At 40.4% G+C, this 17,280-nt stretch overlaps 1 protein-coding gene and 1 long non-coding RNA gene across 2 annotated transcripts in view; both read right to left on the reverse strand.

Annotated features, from left to right (window-relative positions):
- Zc3h11a (zinc finger CCCH-type containing 11A) overlaps window positions 1–17,280 on the reverse strand; it is a 42,564-nt gene that overhangs the window by 11,721 nt on the left and 13,563 nt on the right. The window contains exons 3-12 of the mRNA XM_048357172.1: window positions 13,550–13,744; window positions 11,803–11,922; window positions 8,794–8,917; window positions 6,802–7,005; window positions 6,583–6,699; window positions 6,021–6,101; window positions 4,989–5,099; window positions 3,909–3,968; window positions 2,700–2,798; window positions 794–862 (exon numbers count right to left, since the gene is read on the reverse strand). Of these exons, the coding sequence (XP_048213129.1) occupies window positions 794–862; window positions 2,700–2,798; window positions 3,909–3,968; window positions 4,989–5,099; window positions 6,021–6,101; window positions 6,583–6,699; window positions 6,802–7,005; window positions 8,794–8,917; window positions 11,803–11,922; window positions 13,550–13,603 (1,039 nt within the window). The 5' untranslated portion in view covers window positions 13,604–13,744. The remainder of the gene's footprint in view (window positions 1–793; window positions 863–2,699; window positions 2,799–3,908; window positions 3,969–4,988; window positions 5,100–6,020; window positions 6,102–6,582; window positions 6,700–6,801; window positions 7,006–8,793; window positions 8,918–11,802; window positions 11,923–13,549; window positions 13,745–17,280) is intronic.
- LOC125359433 lies at window positions 1,758–2,689 on the reverse strand. Its single transcript, XR_007212554.1, has 2 exons — window positions 2,327–2,689; window positions 1,758–2,108 (listed from the first exon to the last, which is right to left on the reverse strand). It is a non-coding gene; the product is annotated as an uncharacterized LOC125359433 (long non-coding RNA).

Consider the following 17,280-nt stretch of genomic DNA (forward strand, 5'->3'; position numbering starts at 1 on the left):
CAGGGCCTAGGCACTGTCCCTGACCTTTTATGTTCAAGGTCAGCACTCTACCACTTTGAGCCAAAGTTCTTCTACTTCTTATAATATTAATTTCTTTCAAACTGATAGGCCTAAAGTAAGAATTCATGATTTTTACATTTGTGACCTATTAGCAAATCTTGAACTCAAGGCCTGGGCACTGTTCCTAAGTGTTTTTGCTCAAGGTTAGCACTCTACTACTTGAGCAACAGTTCGACACTGGCTTTCTGGTAGATAGAGATAAGAGTCTTACAGACTTTCCTGTATGGGCTGGCTGTGAACCATGATCCCTTAGCTCTCAGACTTCTGAATAGTTAGGATTACTGGTGTGAGACACAGACACCAAGCCAATGAGACTGGGACTCGAACTTACTATCTGATGCTGTACACTCATTGGCAGACACCCCACCACTTGAGCCAAGCTTCCAACCTCCCAATGACTTCTTTTTATGTGGAGGACTGAACTTGGGGCCTTATGTAGCTGAGCACTGATCTATACTCCTAAACTATTAGAACATATTAAGAGCATATTATTTTACTTGAGCAGTTACTTTAGCACATAGCAATCATAATTTTTATTTAATTCCTTTTTGTTGGATGTCCTATAAACTATGATGAATAAGTTTTGCCCTAATTACAAGAAAGGACCAGCAAGTACCTATCAATAGTTAAAACCAAGAGAACTCACAAAGAACCAAAGCCACAAAACCTAAGTGTAGTAGGCAAATTGAAAAACAGAATAGACATTAAGGAAAATAATACCAGACTGAAATACCTGTTGTCTCCTCGCTGTTTGAACCAGCTGACATGCCTAAACGTTCCTTTAGAGACTTGGAAACTTGAACTATGAACAGAAAGAAAAAAATCAAAGTACAAAGGTTAGAAAAGAGACTTTTTTGGGGGAAAAAAGTGGGAGAGGGCTGGGAATATGGCCTAGTGGCAAGAGTGCTTGCCTCCCATACATGAAGCTCTGGGTTCAATTCCCCAGCACCACATATACAGAAAACAGCCAGAAGTGGTGCTGTGGCTTAAGTGGCAGAGTGCTAGCCCTGAGCAAAAAGTCAGGGACAGTGCTCAGGCCCTGAGTCCAAGCCCCAGGACTGGCAAAAAAAAAGTGGGAGGAAACTGAGGGAGGGGGGTACCAAGTACAACAAGAAATGTACTCACTACCTTATGTAAGTAACTATAACCCCTCTGTATATCACCTTGACAATAAAATTAAATTTAAAAAAAAAGCAAATAAGAGACTTTTTGTTGATCGAAGTGTTTTTTGTTGTTTTTTTGTCAGTCCTGGGGCTTGCACTCAGGGCCTGAGCACTGTCCCTGGCTTCTTTTTGCTCAAGGCTAGCACTCTGCCACTTGAACCACAGCGCCCCTTCTGGCCGTTTTCTACATATATGTGCTGCTGGGGAATCAAACCCAGGGTTTCATGTATATAAGGCAAGCATTCTTGCCATTAGGCCATATTCCCAGCTCTCCAAGTATTTTTTTAAGTTCATAAATTAGACTATATTTCTTCCTTTTATTTTTATTTTGGTCAGTTGTGTCCCTAAGCTTTTGCACTCAAGGCTAGGGCTCCATCTACCACTTTGAACCACAGTGCCACTTCGAGTTTTGTGGTGGTTAACTAGAGGCAAGTATCTCATGGACTTTCCTGCTCCAGCTGACTTCACACCTTGTCCTCAGATCTCAGCTGCTTGAGTAGCTAGGATTACAGGTGCCACTGGTGCCCAGCTCTTTTTCCTTTTGTGGTACCAAAGTGAGAATCCAGGGCTCCTCTCACACCCAGCAAAAATACCACCTACCTCTTGAGCAACCTTTCAGCTCAATGTGTTCTGACATAGTCTCTTCTTAACTTTGCCACATCCAGTCTGAACTCACAACCCTATGGTCCGCATTCTCTTGAATAGTTCAAATTGGGATCACAGGCACCAGCCAGTTTACCCAATTACACTACACCTGGCATGTAAATGGTTTTGCTTTGTGTTTTAATCTTTAAATCTCTTTTCTTCTCTACAGAACACACTTAGGTGAAACATAGATTCTCTAGAGTACTCTGAAAAGCTCAGAAGAACAAACAAAAACCAAACCTATTTAGAGGGGCTGGGAATATGGTCTAGTGGCAAGAGTGCTCGCCTCATATACATGAAGCCCTGGGTTTGATTCCCCAGCACCACATATGTAGAAAGCAGCCAGAAGTGGCACCGTGGCTCAAGTGGCAGAGTGCTAGCCTTGAGCCAAAAGAAGCCAGGGACAGTGCTCAGGCCCTGAGTCCAAAGCCCAGGACTGGCAATAAACAAACAAAAACCTACTTAGATCAGAAACCAAAAATGCATCCCTCACCAATGAAAAGGTTTGGTGTCCTTCCTATATGTTTCCATAGCACTGTGTGCTTTCTCTATCACAGAACTTACCACAACACCTGTAAGATTTCCTACCTGCCGGGAGTCTATTATTAAGCTCTTGAGAGGTAGGATGGTGTTAACTTTATTCAACAGTGTCTAGTCAGAATCTAGCAGAGCAGACACTCAAATGGCTGTCAAATAATAATACAAATTAAAAGATTAACCTAATTTGCATCAACAAAAGAATGATGAACTTCAGTTAACTTAAAAAAAACCCAAGTGTCATGCTTCTAACAGACACACATAGTGTTAGAATAAATGTTAGAACAAACTTACCTTTCTTTTGTGTTTTGTCAGGGTTAGTGTCTGGCACCTCCACTTTCTTCCCAAGCCTCTGTGCTAAGCTCCTCTTTAATGGGGGATCATTGTCACCACCTATAGATATGGGAGACTTAAGTTTAAGACTGTAGTCTTTAGCAAGGTCAAGAAATACAAGCAAAATCAGGACAATGCAAAATAGTCCTGTAAGTTTTCTGCTTCCACACGGTACATCTGTCCACTAGTTTCTTTCTTTCTTTTTTTTTTTTTTGGCCAGTCCTGGGCCTTGGACTCAGGGCCTGAGCACCATCCCTGGCTTCTTCCCGCTCAAGGCTAGCACTCTGCCACCTGAGCCACAGCGCCCCTTCTGGCCATTTTCCATATATGTGGTGCTGGGGAATCGAACCAAGAGCTTCATGTGTAGGAGGCAAGCACTCTTGCCACTAGGCCATATTCCCAGCCCTGTCCACTAGTTTCTTTAGAACTCAGTACTAGTGAGTAAAAGTGCCCTGCCAAGAAGCATACTGGAAGGGACAAAATTTAAATGCACAAATGAGCATTTGTCAAGTTCACTAAAAAACTCCAAATGGAGACCATAAGCTAACCATAAGGTTGAGTTTACAATTAAGAATGTGAAAAATAATCAAACTTAAAAAAGACTTTAACTCACAAAGTGCTGAATTCATGTTACATCTACCCAAAATAACAAAATTATAAAATTTTATGAAATTTACATTTATATAAATATTACCTTCCTTCAATAACACAGGAAATCTAAGGTTTCAATTTTTTTTTTTTTTATCCTGCTAGGTGCTGTGTCCCTTACTGCGGCAGTTGGGAGTGTGCTGGCAGCAGGGGGCATTGTTCTAGCAACTAGCTTACATGAACAAATAGAGATTGTAAAATACTGCTGTCTAAAATTGACAAAACTTTTTTTCTATATATGTGGTACTTGGGAATCGAACCCAGGGCTTCATGTATACGAAGCAAGCACTCTTGCCACTAGGCCATATTCCCAGCCCAGGTCATGGTCATTATCTAGTTGAACTCTAACCAGTAACTTTAATGAAAGGTTTAAGGCTCACATGAAAACCATGAGGAAAATTTACAAGTCAAGCATACCAAGGGAGCAGTGAATCAGTACTGATAGGACGTGTACAGTGTGGAGAAGAAAGCATGTTACTGCACAAACAAGCAGAAACAAAAGGCATGCAGAAAACTTCTTACCTGAAAACTTTCGTTTCCCCAATCTTTCAGTAAGACTCAATCTAACCAAGGGCTCTTCTCCTGAAATGGCAAGAACAGAATTCCTCTATTGTTAGCTATGAGAATTTCCCTATTGTTACATTTCTGTAAGTATTATTGAGTAGAAACCATGTGCTAACACTAGTATGAGCCACCTAGGAAACCTCTTATAATTCAGGTCTTAAGACTACAAATAAGGAGAGGGAGAGAGGGAGAAAGGGAGGGAGACGGAGAGGGAGAGAGGGAGAGTGAGGGAGAGAAATAAAGAAGTCAAAGAAAAGCAATAGTACAGTATTACTAAAAGCAGACAAGTATAAGTCAGTTTATGTTCTTAACCAGCTGGTTATAAAACCCAACCTGTACCTTTTGCACTTTGAGAAGTTACATAACTTTCTTTTATCACTTGAGCAAGTGAGCTTTCTTCTGATTCTTTGTTGTACAAATGGCACATTTAAATATATACAATTTCGGTGGCATATTCCTTATTAGATAAAAAACTAGTGAAATGGCTGACATTTTTAATATGGGTTTAATGTTTATTATTAGTTTATTAGAGTTTATTAAAGTGCTTTACTCACAACAGGCAGCCAATAAATTTGTTGAATGGATGAGTATAAAGAGTACATGTAGAAACTCAATATACACAAATAAGGGCTGCTTGAAAACGATTTCAGCCTTTTCCTTGTCAGTTGTGGGGGCCTGAGCTTGAGGCTTGGGGCACTGTCCCTGAGCTCTTTTTGCTCTACCTCTTTGAGCCACAGAACCACTTCTGGTTTTGTGGTGGTTAACTGCAGATAAGTCTTACAGATTTTCCTTCCTGCTGCCCAGGCTGGCTTCGAACTGTGACCCCTCAGACCTCAGCCTCCTGAGTAGCAGCTAGCATTGCAAGTATGAGCCACCAGCACCTGGCGCAACTTTTTAAACAGAAGAGTTAAATGTACCTACTTTTACTTGTATCTGAACAACTTATTAAAGCTTTCCTGCAAAACCACCAAAGGTTAGACAAGAGACTAACACAACCAATTACGTGGAAGTAGGAATGAAGCCCTGCTCATCCCTCACCTTGTTTGCTTGACATAGTTACTGTCCTCACCACAGTCCGAACATTCTCTTTTTCAGGACCTGGAATGGGCTGAGGCTGGAGTAAAAGACTGGAAACTCCTGAAGAACCTTCTGGATAAGAAAGTCAAAGAACAGCAAATAACTTACAGGAAAAAAAAAAAAGCTATCACAAGTCAAGGGATTTTGTTTCTATAGCTAGTCTACACAAACGGTTCTATGACTACAGTAGATCAATCTTTCTGTATCCCCTTATCTGAAGTGAAGGGGTAATGGCCAGTTTGAAAGACTTATATGAAAACAAGCAGCAAAATTGTTTTGAGTAATTTAGAGACTCAACCCCCTTTTTATTTATCAGGAAGATTAACATTATTCTAAAGAGAACCTTAGAAGTATATTAGCCAAGTCAACTGTCCCTATCTACATTAATCCTGTGTAAAACAAAACTCCAAGGGTCCTATAGAATGACTTTAGTAAAGGCCTTAGAGGCTGGGGGAATGGGTCAAGTGGTAAACTGATGTCTATGAGGAATACAGTCCTCAGTTCAAACCCAGTAATGGCCCCCAGCAGAGTTCTTAAAACCAACTGACAACACAGAGAACATTACATTCCCTCATAATTTTAAGAGTTAAAAATATACATTAACTAGGTCTAGGGAAGTTCCAGAAGAAAAGCCTAGAAGTAGCCTCATGCTACAACTCTACTTTCACAATATGGTTCTTCAACAGGAGGAATGGTGCATACCTATACTGTCAACACCTGGAAGGTAGAGGCAGGAGGACCACAAGTTCTGGGCCGGCCTAAATTGTCTATGTACATGTACACATACAAAGGTTCTTAGTGTTCTGTAGTTGTATTTTGCAAGATAAAATGTTTATCATAGAGCTGCAGGAAGTCTGTATTCACTTCCAACAAGCCACAGAAATCTCTATTAACAAATAGATATTAACAAATCATTTTGGTTGTTGCTTCCAGAAGTGTCTTTGTTGTTCTCTGGTAACATACAACCATGTGTGCCAAAAAATGATGACTTACCACCTTGCTTCTTGGATTTTTCCTTCATTTTCTTTGATTTAATTTCCTCAAGAGTTTTTATTCCAAAATTCAAACATTCACCTGAGAAAACCAAATAAAAGCCACCTGAGGAACTAGAGCCTTTGTAATTTTTTTGCCTTTTATCTGCTCAAAGCAGGCATTTTATATTTTGAATTATTAAGAAAACATATAGGGGCTGGGAATATGGCCTAGTGTTAAGAATGCTCGCCTTGTATACATGAAGCCCTGGGTTCGATTCCTCAGCACCACATATATACAAAAAACCAGAAGTGGCGCTGTGGCTCAAGTGGCAGAGTGGTAGCCTTGAGCAGAAAGAAGCCAGGGACAGTGCTCAGGCCCTGAGTCCAAGCCCCAGGACAGGCCAAAAAAAAAAAAAAAGAAAGAAAGAAAACATATACCTAGATATGTGTGCGAAGCATGAATGAAGCAAAAATAAAATCAGTGACTGTGAACTACATTTCAAAAGTAGTTAAAATGTTCTGGGCAAACTGAATAGTGCTAACTATAAGACTTAGTAACAATACACAGCATCTTTTCTTACCTTGCTTCAAATTTGCTCCAGGTTTCCGGGCAGAAGCCATTCGTAATCCATTATGGACTTCAGGAGTTGGCTGCATGGGGGGTGTTTTGGTTTCATCGCCCTCCTCAGAAAACTGATCTGTATACCAACATTTAGGGGAAATTGAGCATTAAAAAGAGCTTTAGTCTCAACTTTTTTCTATTTACTAAGAGATCCTGTAAGAAGCAAGCTCAAACTTACCATCATCATCTTCATCATCATCTGCAGCATTGATGACCACTGGTGGATGTGTAGGGCTTGGCACATTTTCAGAACTTTCTACTTTCATCACGCTCCTCAGCTGAGGGGAGGGGTTAGACTGCACAGACAGTTTGTTCTGCTGAACTGTGAGCTGACTAGCCTTCACTTCCTCTTCTGGTGACTCTGGCACAGTGGGCAACACAGCTACACACACACAAATCCAGACAAAAACAAAGAAAGCACAATTTTTCAATAAAAATCCATTTCTTAATGGTTGTTTGGTACATTTTCATTATAATCATTTACGTTTTTTATTTAATTTTCCTATTTATATTCTAAATTCCAAGGAGGGAAAAAGTGCTTTTAGACAACCTAATTCTTCATGGTACAAAAACCACAATGGGTCCTCAAAATACAGAACAAACACAAGGCTTTGTATAGTACAGTATCTGCAAATTTAGACATTTAAGTTGTGAATTGTAGGGTTTCTACTCAGCACAGGTGCTTAAAAGTTAGATAATACTCATTTGAACTAAACCAGAAGAGTAACACTTTGTGCATGTATGCCTGTCTTAGGGCTTAAAATGAAGGGCTGAGCGCTGTCCTTGAGACTTTTGCTCAAGGCTAGCATTCTACTATTTGAGCCACAACTCCACTTCCAGCTTTTTTGGTAGTTAAATGGAAAGAGAGTATCTCACAAGCTTTCCAGTCAGGATTGGCTTCAGAGATCCTCAGATCTCAGCCTCCTGAGTAGTTAGATTACAGGCATGAGCCACTACCAGCACCCAGCTTCAGATATGGTTTTCCTTTCCTTTCCTTTTTTTTTTTTTTGGCTCATTCTGGGGTTTGGGACTCAGGGCCTGAGCACTGTCCCTGGCTTCTTTTTGCTCAAGGCTAGCACTCTACCTCTTGAACCACAGCACCACTTTCAGCCTTTTCTATTTATATGGTACTGAGGAATAGAGCCCAGGGCTTCATGCATGCTAGGCAGGCACTCTACCACTAAAAGCCACATTCCCAGCTCCCAGATGTGGTTTTCTAAAGAGCCATAATTCCACTAAGAAATTATCTTAAAAGAGACTTCGGAAATAAATGTTTCTTTTAGAGTACAAGTTATATTTTAGATGATAGCCTACAGTAAGGCTGTCAAATTTTTCTGTAGAGTTAAGACAGTTATGGGCCATAATGGCTTCTCAGAGGTAGCACAAAAATGGTCATAGAATGGGCTAAGGATATGGCCTAGTGGCAAGAGTGCTTGCCTTGTATACATGAAGCCCTGGGTTCAATTTCCCAGCACCACATATATAGAAAACGGCCAGAAGGGGTGCTGTGGCTCAAGTGTGGCAGAGTGCTAGCCTTGAGCAAAAAGAAGCCAGGGACAGTGCTCAGGCCCTGAGTCCAAGCCCATGACTGGCCAAAGAAAATTTAAAAAAAAAAAGGCCATAGAATATAAAGACAGGAATGGGAAGATGCTGCACTTCAATAAATATTTAGTTTTAAAATATGCTAGGGGTAGGGCTGGGAGTATTGGCCTAGTGGCAAGAGTGTTTGCCTCGTATACATGAAGCCCTGGGTTTGATTCCCCAGCACCACATATGTAGAAAATGGCCAGAAGGGGCGCTGTGGCTCGGGTGGCAGAGTGCTAGCCTTGAGCAAAAAGAAGCCAGGGACAGGCCCTGAGGCCAAGGCCCAGGACTGGCGCAAAAAAAAAAAAAAAGAAAAAAAGCTAGGGGCATGACTCAAGAGGTAGAGTACCCCCTTAGAAAATCTAAGTCCTAAACTCCAGGAAATAGGGAAATGAGTCAAGGTACAGTATAATCTTGCATGCCAAGAAATATTTGATTCTATCATTGTACACATATCATTTCACCTTAATAAGGTTTCCTCATCTATGGAAGGAAAATACTACTGCTCTCACTTGAGTGAAAGCAATGTGAAAAAAGTACTTAGTACAGTGTGCAGAGGAAGTGTTCACTTAAAAGCAGATCTCACTTTTGCTTGGAGGTAGGAAGAGGCCTTCAACATAGCGTCCTCTGTTGTGATGGAAAGCACAATTTAATTTTTGACATCCCATAGGCTGATTTTCCCAGTAACAAGGAATTTCACTGCGTTTTTTCTGTAAGAGAGAAAACATGTGTTCAAAATTTAAAAAATGCATTAATTGGGTAATGGTTTTCAGATGTAAAAATCTGAGACATGTGAGGTAATTTTAGCAAAAGGAGAAGGTGGCTGGAGGTGACATAGTTGGGCAAGGTGGGCAAGGTGGAGGGGAGTAGACTCGCTACTATTCTTTCCCCTTTGCCCTCATCCAGAAACCCTAAATGTCTACACTTAGAGAGGCAACATAATACAGTATTTTAGATGATAAGCATCAACAGGTTTTGTTATACTACTTACTGGCTTCAGGCAATTTACTGCCTCTCAGCTTCATTTTCTGTAACTATAAAATGGGTTAACAATAATAACTCTAGTTTTATTACTTATGATACATGAAATACTATTAACAGAATGGACTCAATGAATTGTAGATATTATCTGAAGCTGTAATTCTATGTGTTTAGAAAACGTCTCCCGTTCCTGACTTTCCAAACTAAGGTACAGATGACACCCAATGGTATACAGTTGTCCCTCACTGCATCTTAGTTCACTTAATGTAGCTTCACTGTATCATGGGTAAAAAAAAAAAAAAAAAAAAAAAAAAAAAAATCAACATAGCAATCCCTCACCTATCACCGGGAATTACCTTCCAGAGACCCCCGCGATAGGTGAAAATTTATGAAGTAGCAACAAGGCAATAAGTGAGCCGCAATATAGTGTGGGACATCTATGTAATACCGGTACTTTGTGGATTTTCACTTATCTCGGGAGTCTCTGGAACGTAACTCCTGAGATAGGTGAGGGATCACTGTATGCCCTTCTGGAGCTACCTATTGAGAAATAAAAATGACCTGAAAAATAGGTTTGAAAAGGAGGGAGGGAGGACATCTGTATACATCTATCAGAGGTGGGGCAATTTGGCCTGCAGGCAAAATCATTTTTTACAAGTTAGGACATATATGAGTCTCTTCTTCTTGCTGGCTGCCTGTTTGCCTGTATTTGTATTTTTGTATGATCATGTTAAATAAAAGACCTAAATGGCCCTTGGCAAAAAAAATGACTGTCTTTTCACCTCAAAAGGTATGTAGTATGTAAAAAGAATATTAAATAACACTTGTCTATGTTTGTAATTCTAGCACTTGGGGGGTGAGGCAGGAACATACTAAGCTCAAGGCTAGCCTAGAAGGGTAGAGAAGATGGGCTGAAGAGAGATGAGGAGGGGAGGGGGGCAGTAAGTGCTCTTCTAGGTTTGCTCCCCAGAACACAGAGTACTATCCAGTAATGAGAAGGAACAGGTGATTTATACTTAATTCCACATAGGAGAATAAAAGACTCACAACAGAGGAGACTATATGATTCTAATTATGCAAAGCTTAGAATAATCACAATTTCTCTGTAAACAGGACAGTATGGGCTTTGCAGATGTGGTTAGTGATCATAAAGGGGAAGATACAAATGCTACTCATGTTCTATTTCTTGAACTGGATGCTGTTCAAGAAAGTACATTCACTGTGAAAATCCTTCAAGTTGTAATAAGATTATTAGATATACATTTTTTCTACATGAGTGCTAATAGCTCAATAAAGAAAAAAGAATTCTAAAAAACATTTCTAAAAAGCAACTGTACTATACGGTCCTCATCATGGTAGAGGCAAACTTTGATTACAGAAATGGAAGTGTGGCCCAACTGGTAGAGCTTTAGTCTTGAGAAAAGCAGCTCAAGGACAGCACACACAAAACAATTACGAAGCCGGGTGTGCCGGTGGCTCATGCCTGTAATCCTAGCTACTCAGGAGGCTGAGATCGGAGGATCGTAGTTAAAAGCCAGCCTGGGCAGGAAAGTCCATGAGACTCTACCTCCAATTAACCAACAGAAACCGGAAGTGGCACTGTGGCTCAAAGTGGCAGAGCACTAGCCTACCACTATTTTACAAAATAGCTGCCCTATAACCACAAATGTCAAGTCCACTTGTACCTGGGCTTGTTCCTTTGTATGATAAAAAGTATCACTGGGTCTGTTGGCAACAATATCTGCATGGAATCTGAGGATTAGTTAACAAACCACTGTTAGTTGTCCAGTTGTGTTCTGTTTTTGGCCAGTCCTGAGGGCTTAGAACTCAGGGCCTGAGCGCTATCTCTGGCTTCTTTTTGCTCAAGGCTAGCACTCTACCACTTGAGCCACAGCACCACTTCTGGCCTTTTCTGTTTATGTGGTGCTGAGGAATCGAACCCAGGCCTTCATGCATGCTAGCCAAGTACTCTACCACTAAGCCACATTCCCACACCTTAGTTGTCTAATGTTGGTGGTTGCATTATCAATATGTAGAAAAACTTCCTTCTTGAGAAGGGGTGAAGGACAGTGCTAAAAGATGAGGTTAAGCTAAGTGCTGGTGGCTCACACCTGTAATCCTAGCTACTCGGGAGGCTAAGATCTAAGAATCCTGATTCAAAGCCAGCCCAGGAAGGAAAGAAAGTCCCTGAGACTATTATCTCCAATTAGCTACCAGAAAAGTGGAAGTGGCTCAAGTGGTAGAGTGCTAGTCTTGAGCAAAAGACTCAGGTACAGTGCCTATGTCCTGAGTTCAAGCTCCGTGACAGAATAAAAAAAAAAAAAGTTTAAATTGGGATGCATTGTATGCACATATGGAAATGTCACAATGAAACTTCCTTATACAAGTAACATATGCATAGTGAAAGATAACATAACAAAAAAGAGTATCTTTCTTATTGTAGGAAATACTTAAGCTGGATGTCATGGTTTATGCCCTTTAATCTCAGCATTTAGGAAACAGAAAGAAAGAAGTTTGAGGTCAGCCTGGGCTACAAGGACCATGTCTCAAAAACAGAAACAAATAACAATAATCCGCACTCCCCCCCGCCCCACATACACAAAAGCAAGCTTACATCAATCTCCATGTGGCGAAACCTGCACACCTGTCGAAAACAGCGCCCTTCTTGCCATAATGTGCAAACAGTTTCATTTCCTAATGCAGCTTCACAGTGACGGAACGGGCAGCTGTCACCCTGTTAACAAAGAAAACACAGAAATGAACTGTGGCACTGAAATATAGCCAAGGTAAAATGTTCACAGTAAGTTTCCTAGAATCTGGATAAACACAAATTAGCAAGGAAAGGGTAGAGAATCAGTGAGATGCAATAACAAGAAAAATCTGGACCAACAAATTTACAATATCCTGTAACCTACTTTTTTTTTTTGGCCAGTCCTGGGCCTTGGACTCAGGGCCTGAGCACCATCCCTGGCTTCTTCCGGCTCAAGGCTAGCACTCTGCCACTTGAGCCACAGCGCCCCTTCTGGCCGTTTTCCATATTTGTGGTGCTGGGGAATCGAACCGAGAGCTTCATATGTAGGAGGCAAGCACTCTGGCCACTAGGCCAGCTATTCCCAGCCCTGTAACCTACTTCTTGACAGTATGCTTCACCTGATTGAACAACATGAGTGACATAGCTGACAGGTGTGGAAAATACAATGATTGCCAAGTAGATATTCTCTAAGAATGTATTTTACTGGTCATCTTCATAACTGCTTCAGACATGCTGACTTCTGTAATTCCAGCTTTTGATAACCAAAAAGTTAATTAAGTCTTAAGTGCAATTAGTGTGTAACTGATTATGATTCTCTATATACTTTATCTGAAACACATTATAGTGAAAATCCTACAGGCAAAATAGGTAAAAATATCGGATCTTTAGTTAAAACTTAAAATATATATATATATTTTTTTCCATCAGTAGTTGGGGGTTAAATCCAAGGTTTCTCACATGCTAGGTAAGTGCTCTCTGCCACTAAGCTACTCGCTCAAACACAAGCATCAATTTTATTTATTTATAGTGCCAGTAACTGGCGCTTGAACCCAGGAACTAGGTGCTGTCCCTTATCTTTTCTGATCAAGGCTGGCACTGTATCACTTGAGCCACCGTTCCACTTCTGACTTTTTGCTGGTTAACTGGAGATAAGAGTCTATAAACTTTCCAGTTTGATTTCAAAATTTGATCCCCAGATAACAGCCTCCTGAATAGCTAGGATTACAAGTGTGAGCCACTGGTGCCCAGTAAGACGTTATTACATCAAGATAATTAAAGAAAGTTATTGTTTGCTACACATGCCTATAATCATAGTCTGAAGGTAGAAACCAGAAGATTGGAAGTGGGGCATAATGATAAAACCTGTCATCCTACTTATGTAAAAAGCATATAGAACTGTGGTTCAGCCCAGATCAAGCATAAATATGTGGGCTATTAAAAAATGAACAAGAGTGAAAGTGAACAAGAGTAAAAGTAGGGCTGGTGGTGTGGCTCAAGCAGTAAATAAAGCAAGGCCCTAAGTTCGAAACCCAATACCAGCCCCCCCCACACTTTAATATACAAAGTCATAGAATTAGCAACAAAGTAACAGGGTCTAAGGATGTACAGTACTTACCTAGCATGTACAAGGTAAAAACAGAAAGGAAGGAAAAAAAGGGAGACAGGCAGGCAGATATACAGGTAGGCAGGCAGATATACTAAAACACAGCTTAAGATAACTCAATCAGAAATACGGGGCATCTTGACAAAGAAAGTAAAAAAGCCACAAAAGCATACTTTTAGAAAGGCAGAAACTAGAAGGAATTGATTTAGTGATACCAAGTCTTACTTTGGTACACGTCGAATAGAAAAAAAAATAGCAGTCTTCTCCTTGGTTAGGCATGCTGGGTACAATCTTGACCAGAAGTGGCTCCTTGAAATAAGCCACTGCTTCCAAAAGTAAGGACCAGCTCAAAGTTCTCTTGAAATGGGTTTAATCTTCCGAATGACAACTCAATCACAGAAATCGTCTTTAAACATAACCCTAAAACGAGAAAACAGTGAATTAAAGTATTTTAGGCATACAGTTCCAATTTCCTCCTCCAAATCACTGAGGTCACAGTTGAAAAATACCTATTAACATGCACCTGTCTATACAAAGAGTTATGAACAAGCTGACTGTGAACAATGTACAGTGCCATTTACAAAGTAAATTTCTGTTAAGGACAGCCATGCCCTTTTTCCTTCTGTATTCTCTGCGTGGCTTTTATGCTGTCTCAGCATATAATCTAAAGAGCATTGCTAAACATAATCTATATTTTACTTTAGTGGAACCTGGACTGTTTTACACACGATACTTGCTAAATGAAAAAATTCAAATACATTTGTTATAACAAAAGAACTCAAAATATTATTCAGCTAGAATAAAACTGTTAAAACATTATGGAGCTAGATTATATACTAAAGCATCAATTATAAACAAAGAACAAATGAAGTCTTCAGGGCTACTCCTGTAAAACAGTAATTCAAGAGAATAACCAATATTGAATAGCCTGAACACTGCACTAAAACCTTGAAGAAAGCCTTAAAAAAGCAAATACTTAATAAAAACACATTAGCATAGAGATGGGTGACTCAGTTTCATGAACAGTGACCTACCACTTGAAATCAATTTAACCAAATCCAATCTCATCTTCTACTAGTAACTCCTAATCTTAGTAATTCCTAATCTAAGAATTGTATGCCTTGAAGTCAACATCTTAAGTAGGAGTAGGAATCCACAACTAGCCTTGCACCAAAATCTTTACTTTTTGATCCAGTTAGCCCATTTTATAACTTATCCTAAGGTAAACTATTCCAGACAATAATGCATAAGCTTATCACTATCTTATTTTTAATTTGACTACCCAGAAACCTCAATGTTGAAAACAGAATTTTAAAAAATAGCACTTATCATGTAACTTGACAGTATGTACATATAGCAGTCTGGTGGCTTAGTGGTAGAGTGCTTGCCTAGCATGCATGAAGGCCTGGGTTTGATTCCTTAGCACCACATAAACAGAAAAGGCCAGAAGTGGTGCTGTGGCTCAAGTGGTAGAGTGCTAGCCTTGAGCCAGAGACAGTGCTCAGGCCCCGCATTCAAGCCCCAGACTGGCAAAAATAAATAAATAATTGTAATAAAGTATTACGATTGTATTATGTTGCATGGAAGGTAGAACTTGTAATCAAAGAATATGGACTTTGTTGTTGCTGGTCGTGGGGCTCGAATTCAGGGTCTGGGCACTGTCCCTGAGTTTGGTTGTTTTTTTTCTCCTCAAGACTAACGCTCTACTATTTTGATCCACAGCACCACTTCTGGTTTTTCTGATGGTTAACTGGAGTTAATAGTCTCACAGACTTTCCTGCCTGGACTAGCAGGACTCGACCCTCGATCTCAGCCTCCTGAGTTGCTAGGATCACAGGGGTGAGCCACTGGCGCCTAGCTAACATGAATATTTTTACGCAAGGAATTTTTAAGCAAAATGTGTAAGGAACAGTTTGGTTTCTCCTTGCTACTTACAGCAAAATACAAGAAGAGATAAACCAAGAAAAGAACCATTAGATACAATGAAGTAGAATTAAATACCTTAGAAATTCTTGCTGGGGGGCTGGGAATATGGCCTAGTGGCAAGAGCGCTTGCCTCATATATGAAGCCCTGGGTTCAATTCCCCAGCACCACATATATAGAAAATGGCCAGACAAGTGGCTCTGTGGCTCAAGTGGCAGAGTGCTAGCCTTGAGCAAAAAGAAGCCAGAGACAGTGCTCAGGCCCTGAGTCCAAGGCCCAGGACTGGCAAAAAAAAAAAAAAGAAGAAATTCTTGCTGGGTGCCGGTGGCTCAGCCTATAATCCTAGCTATTCAGGAGGCTGAGATCTGAAGACTGTGCTTCAAAGTCAGCCCGGGGAAGCAAAGTCCATGAGACTCTTATCTCCAATTAACCAACAGAAAACCAGGAGTGGTGCTGTGGCTCAACTGGCAGAGAACTAGCATTGAGCTGAAGCTCTCAGGAACAGCACCCAGGCCCTGAGTTCAAGCACCACGACAGGAAAAAAAAAACTTCAGCATACTGGGTCACATTCAAAAAACAAAGAAAAGAAAAAGAATGTTCTATAGAGAACATCAACAGGATGGCTAGACAACAGCTGCTGAGATAAGGTGTATGCCTGTGGATACAACCAAACACCTCAGCAGAGATGCTGTCAGCTTGGACTGAAAAGTGACAGGCATACTCAAAAGGACAATATGAAGATACAAGGGAGAAGATAACCATATATGCATTTACAACAAGGAGTGCCAAGGACTACCAGCAAACACCAGAAGCTAAGAGAAAAAAGAAAGGACCACTCCCTTAAATACTTCAGAGGCAGTAGAGCCCAACTGACCCCTTTCAGACATCCAGCTTCCACAACTGTGAGATTATGGTAAAATTGTTGTTCTAAAATACTCAGTTTGATGAAAGCCTTAGGTTACTAATGCAGATTATAAAAATGAGTCAAATGATCTATGATTTAAAAAAGTAAACAATGCTGGGCACCAGTGGCTCTATCTTAGGATCATGGTTCAAAGCCAGTTCATACAGGACATTCCAATCTCCAATTAACCACAAAAAAAAAAAAAAAAAAGGCAAAAGGGGATCTGTGGTTCAAGTGGTAGAGTGTCTTGAACACAAATCTCAAGGACAGTGCCCAGACCCTGAGTTCAAGCTCTAGGAACAGAACTAGCACATACACATAAAAAAGTAATCCGATGGCTCATGGCTATAATCCTACCTACTCAGGGGACTGAGACCTGAGGACCATGGTTCGAAGCCAGCTCAGGGACTCTATCTCCAATAAACTTACTGAGAAAAAGCCAGAAGTGGCACTGTGGCTCAATTGGTAGAGTGCTAGCTAGCAATGAGCACAAAGAGGCCTATTAGGGACAGCACCCAGGCTGTGAGTTCAAGCCCTAGAACCAGCAAAAAAAAAAAAAGGAACAAAAAACCTTCTTCAAATGGAACTAAGTCTCTAAAGGACATTCAAATAATTATGATGACAAATAAGTGAAAAAGGGAAATAAATTTTAATAGAAAAATATTTTAAAGATAAAAAGATTTAAGGTCATTTTCACTCAAGACAAATATCCCCCCCAAACTATATTAATGGAATTTGCTAGCTTCAGAAGTCACTCTACAAACTGGTTAAACAATAAAACAGGTATGAAATGTCAACTAAATAACATGAATTCTAATTGTCTGTGGGACTCTGCAAAATTCCCTGGAGTTTTAGGGAGAGGAGAAGATTTTATCCTCATTGCTGGTGCTTCAACAGAAAAGATCCCTCACACACAGGGCTTCTAGAATTATAAGTAGGAGACAAAGACCTACAAAACCTAGAAATTAAATTAAAAACTACCCCAGAGCTGGTGGCTCAAGCCGTAATCCTGGCTACTGAACAGGATTTCAGTTTGAGGCCAGTCTGAACAGAAAAATCCAGAGACTCAGTCTGTATAGTGGGAAGCTGAACCTGGCAGCACACAACTGTAAACTCAGTGATAATGTG

This window comes from Perognathus longimembris, chromosome 11 (genome assembly GCF_023159225.1).
Source record: "Perognathus longimembris pacificus isolate PPM17 chromosome 11, ASM2315922v1, whole genome shotgun sequence".
Classification (NCBI taxonomy): Eukaryota; Metazoa; Chordata; class Mammalia; order Rodentia; family Heteromyidae; genus Perognathus; species Perognathus longimembris.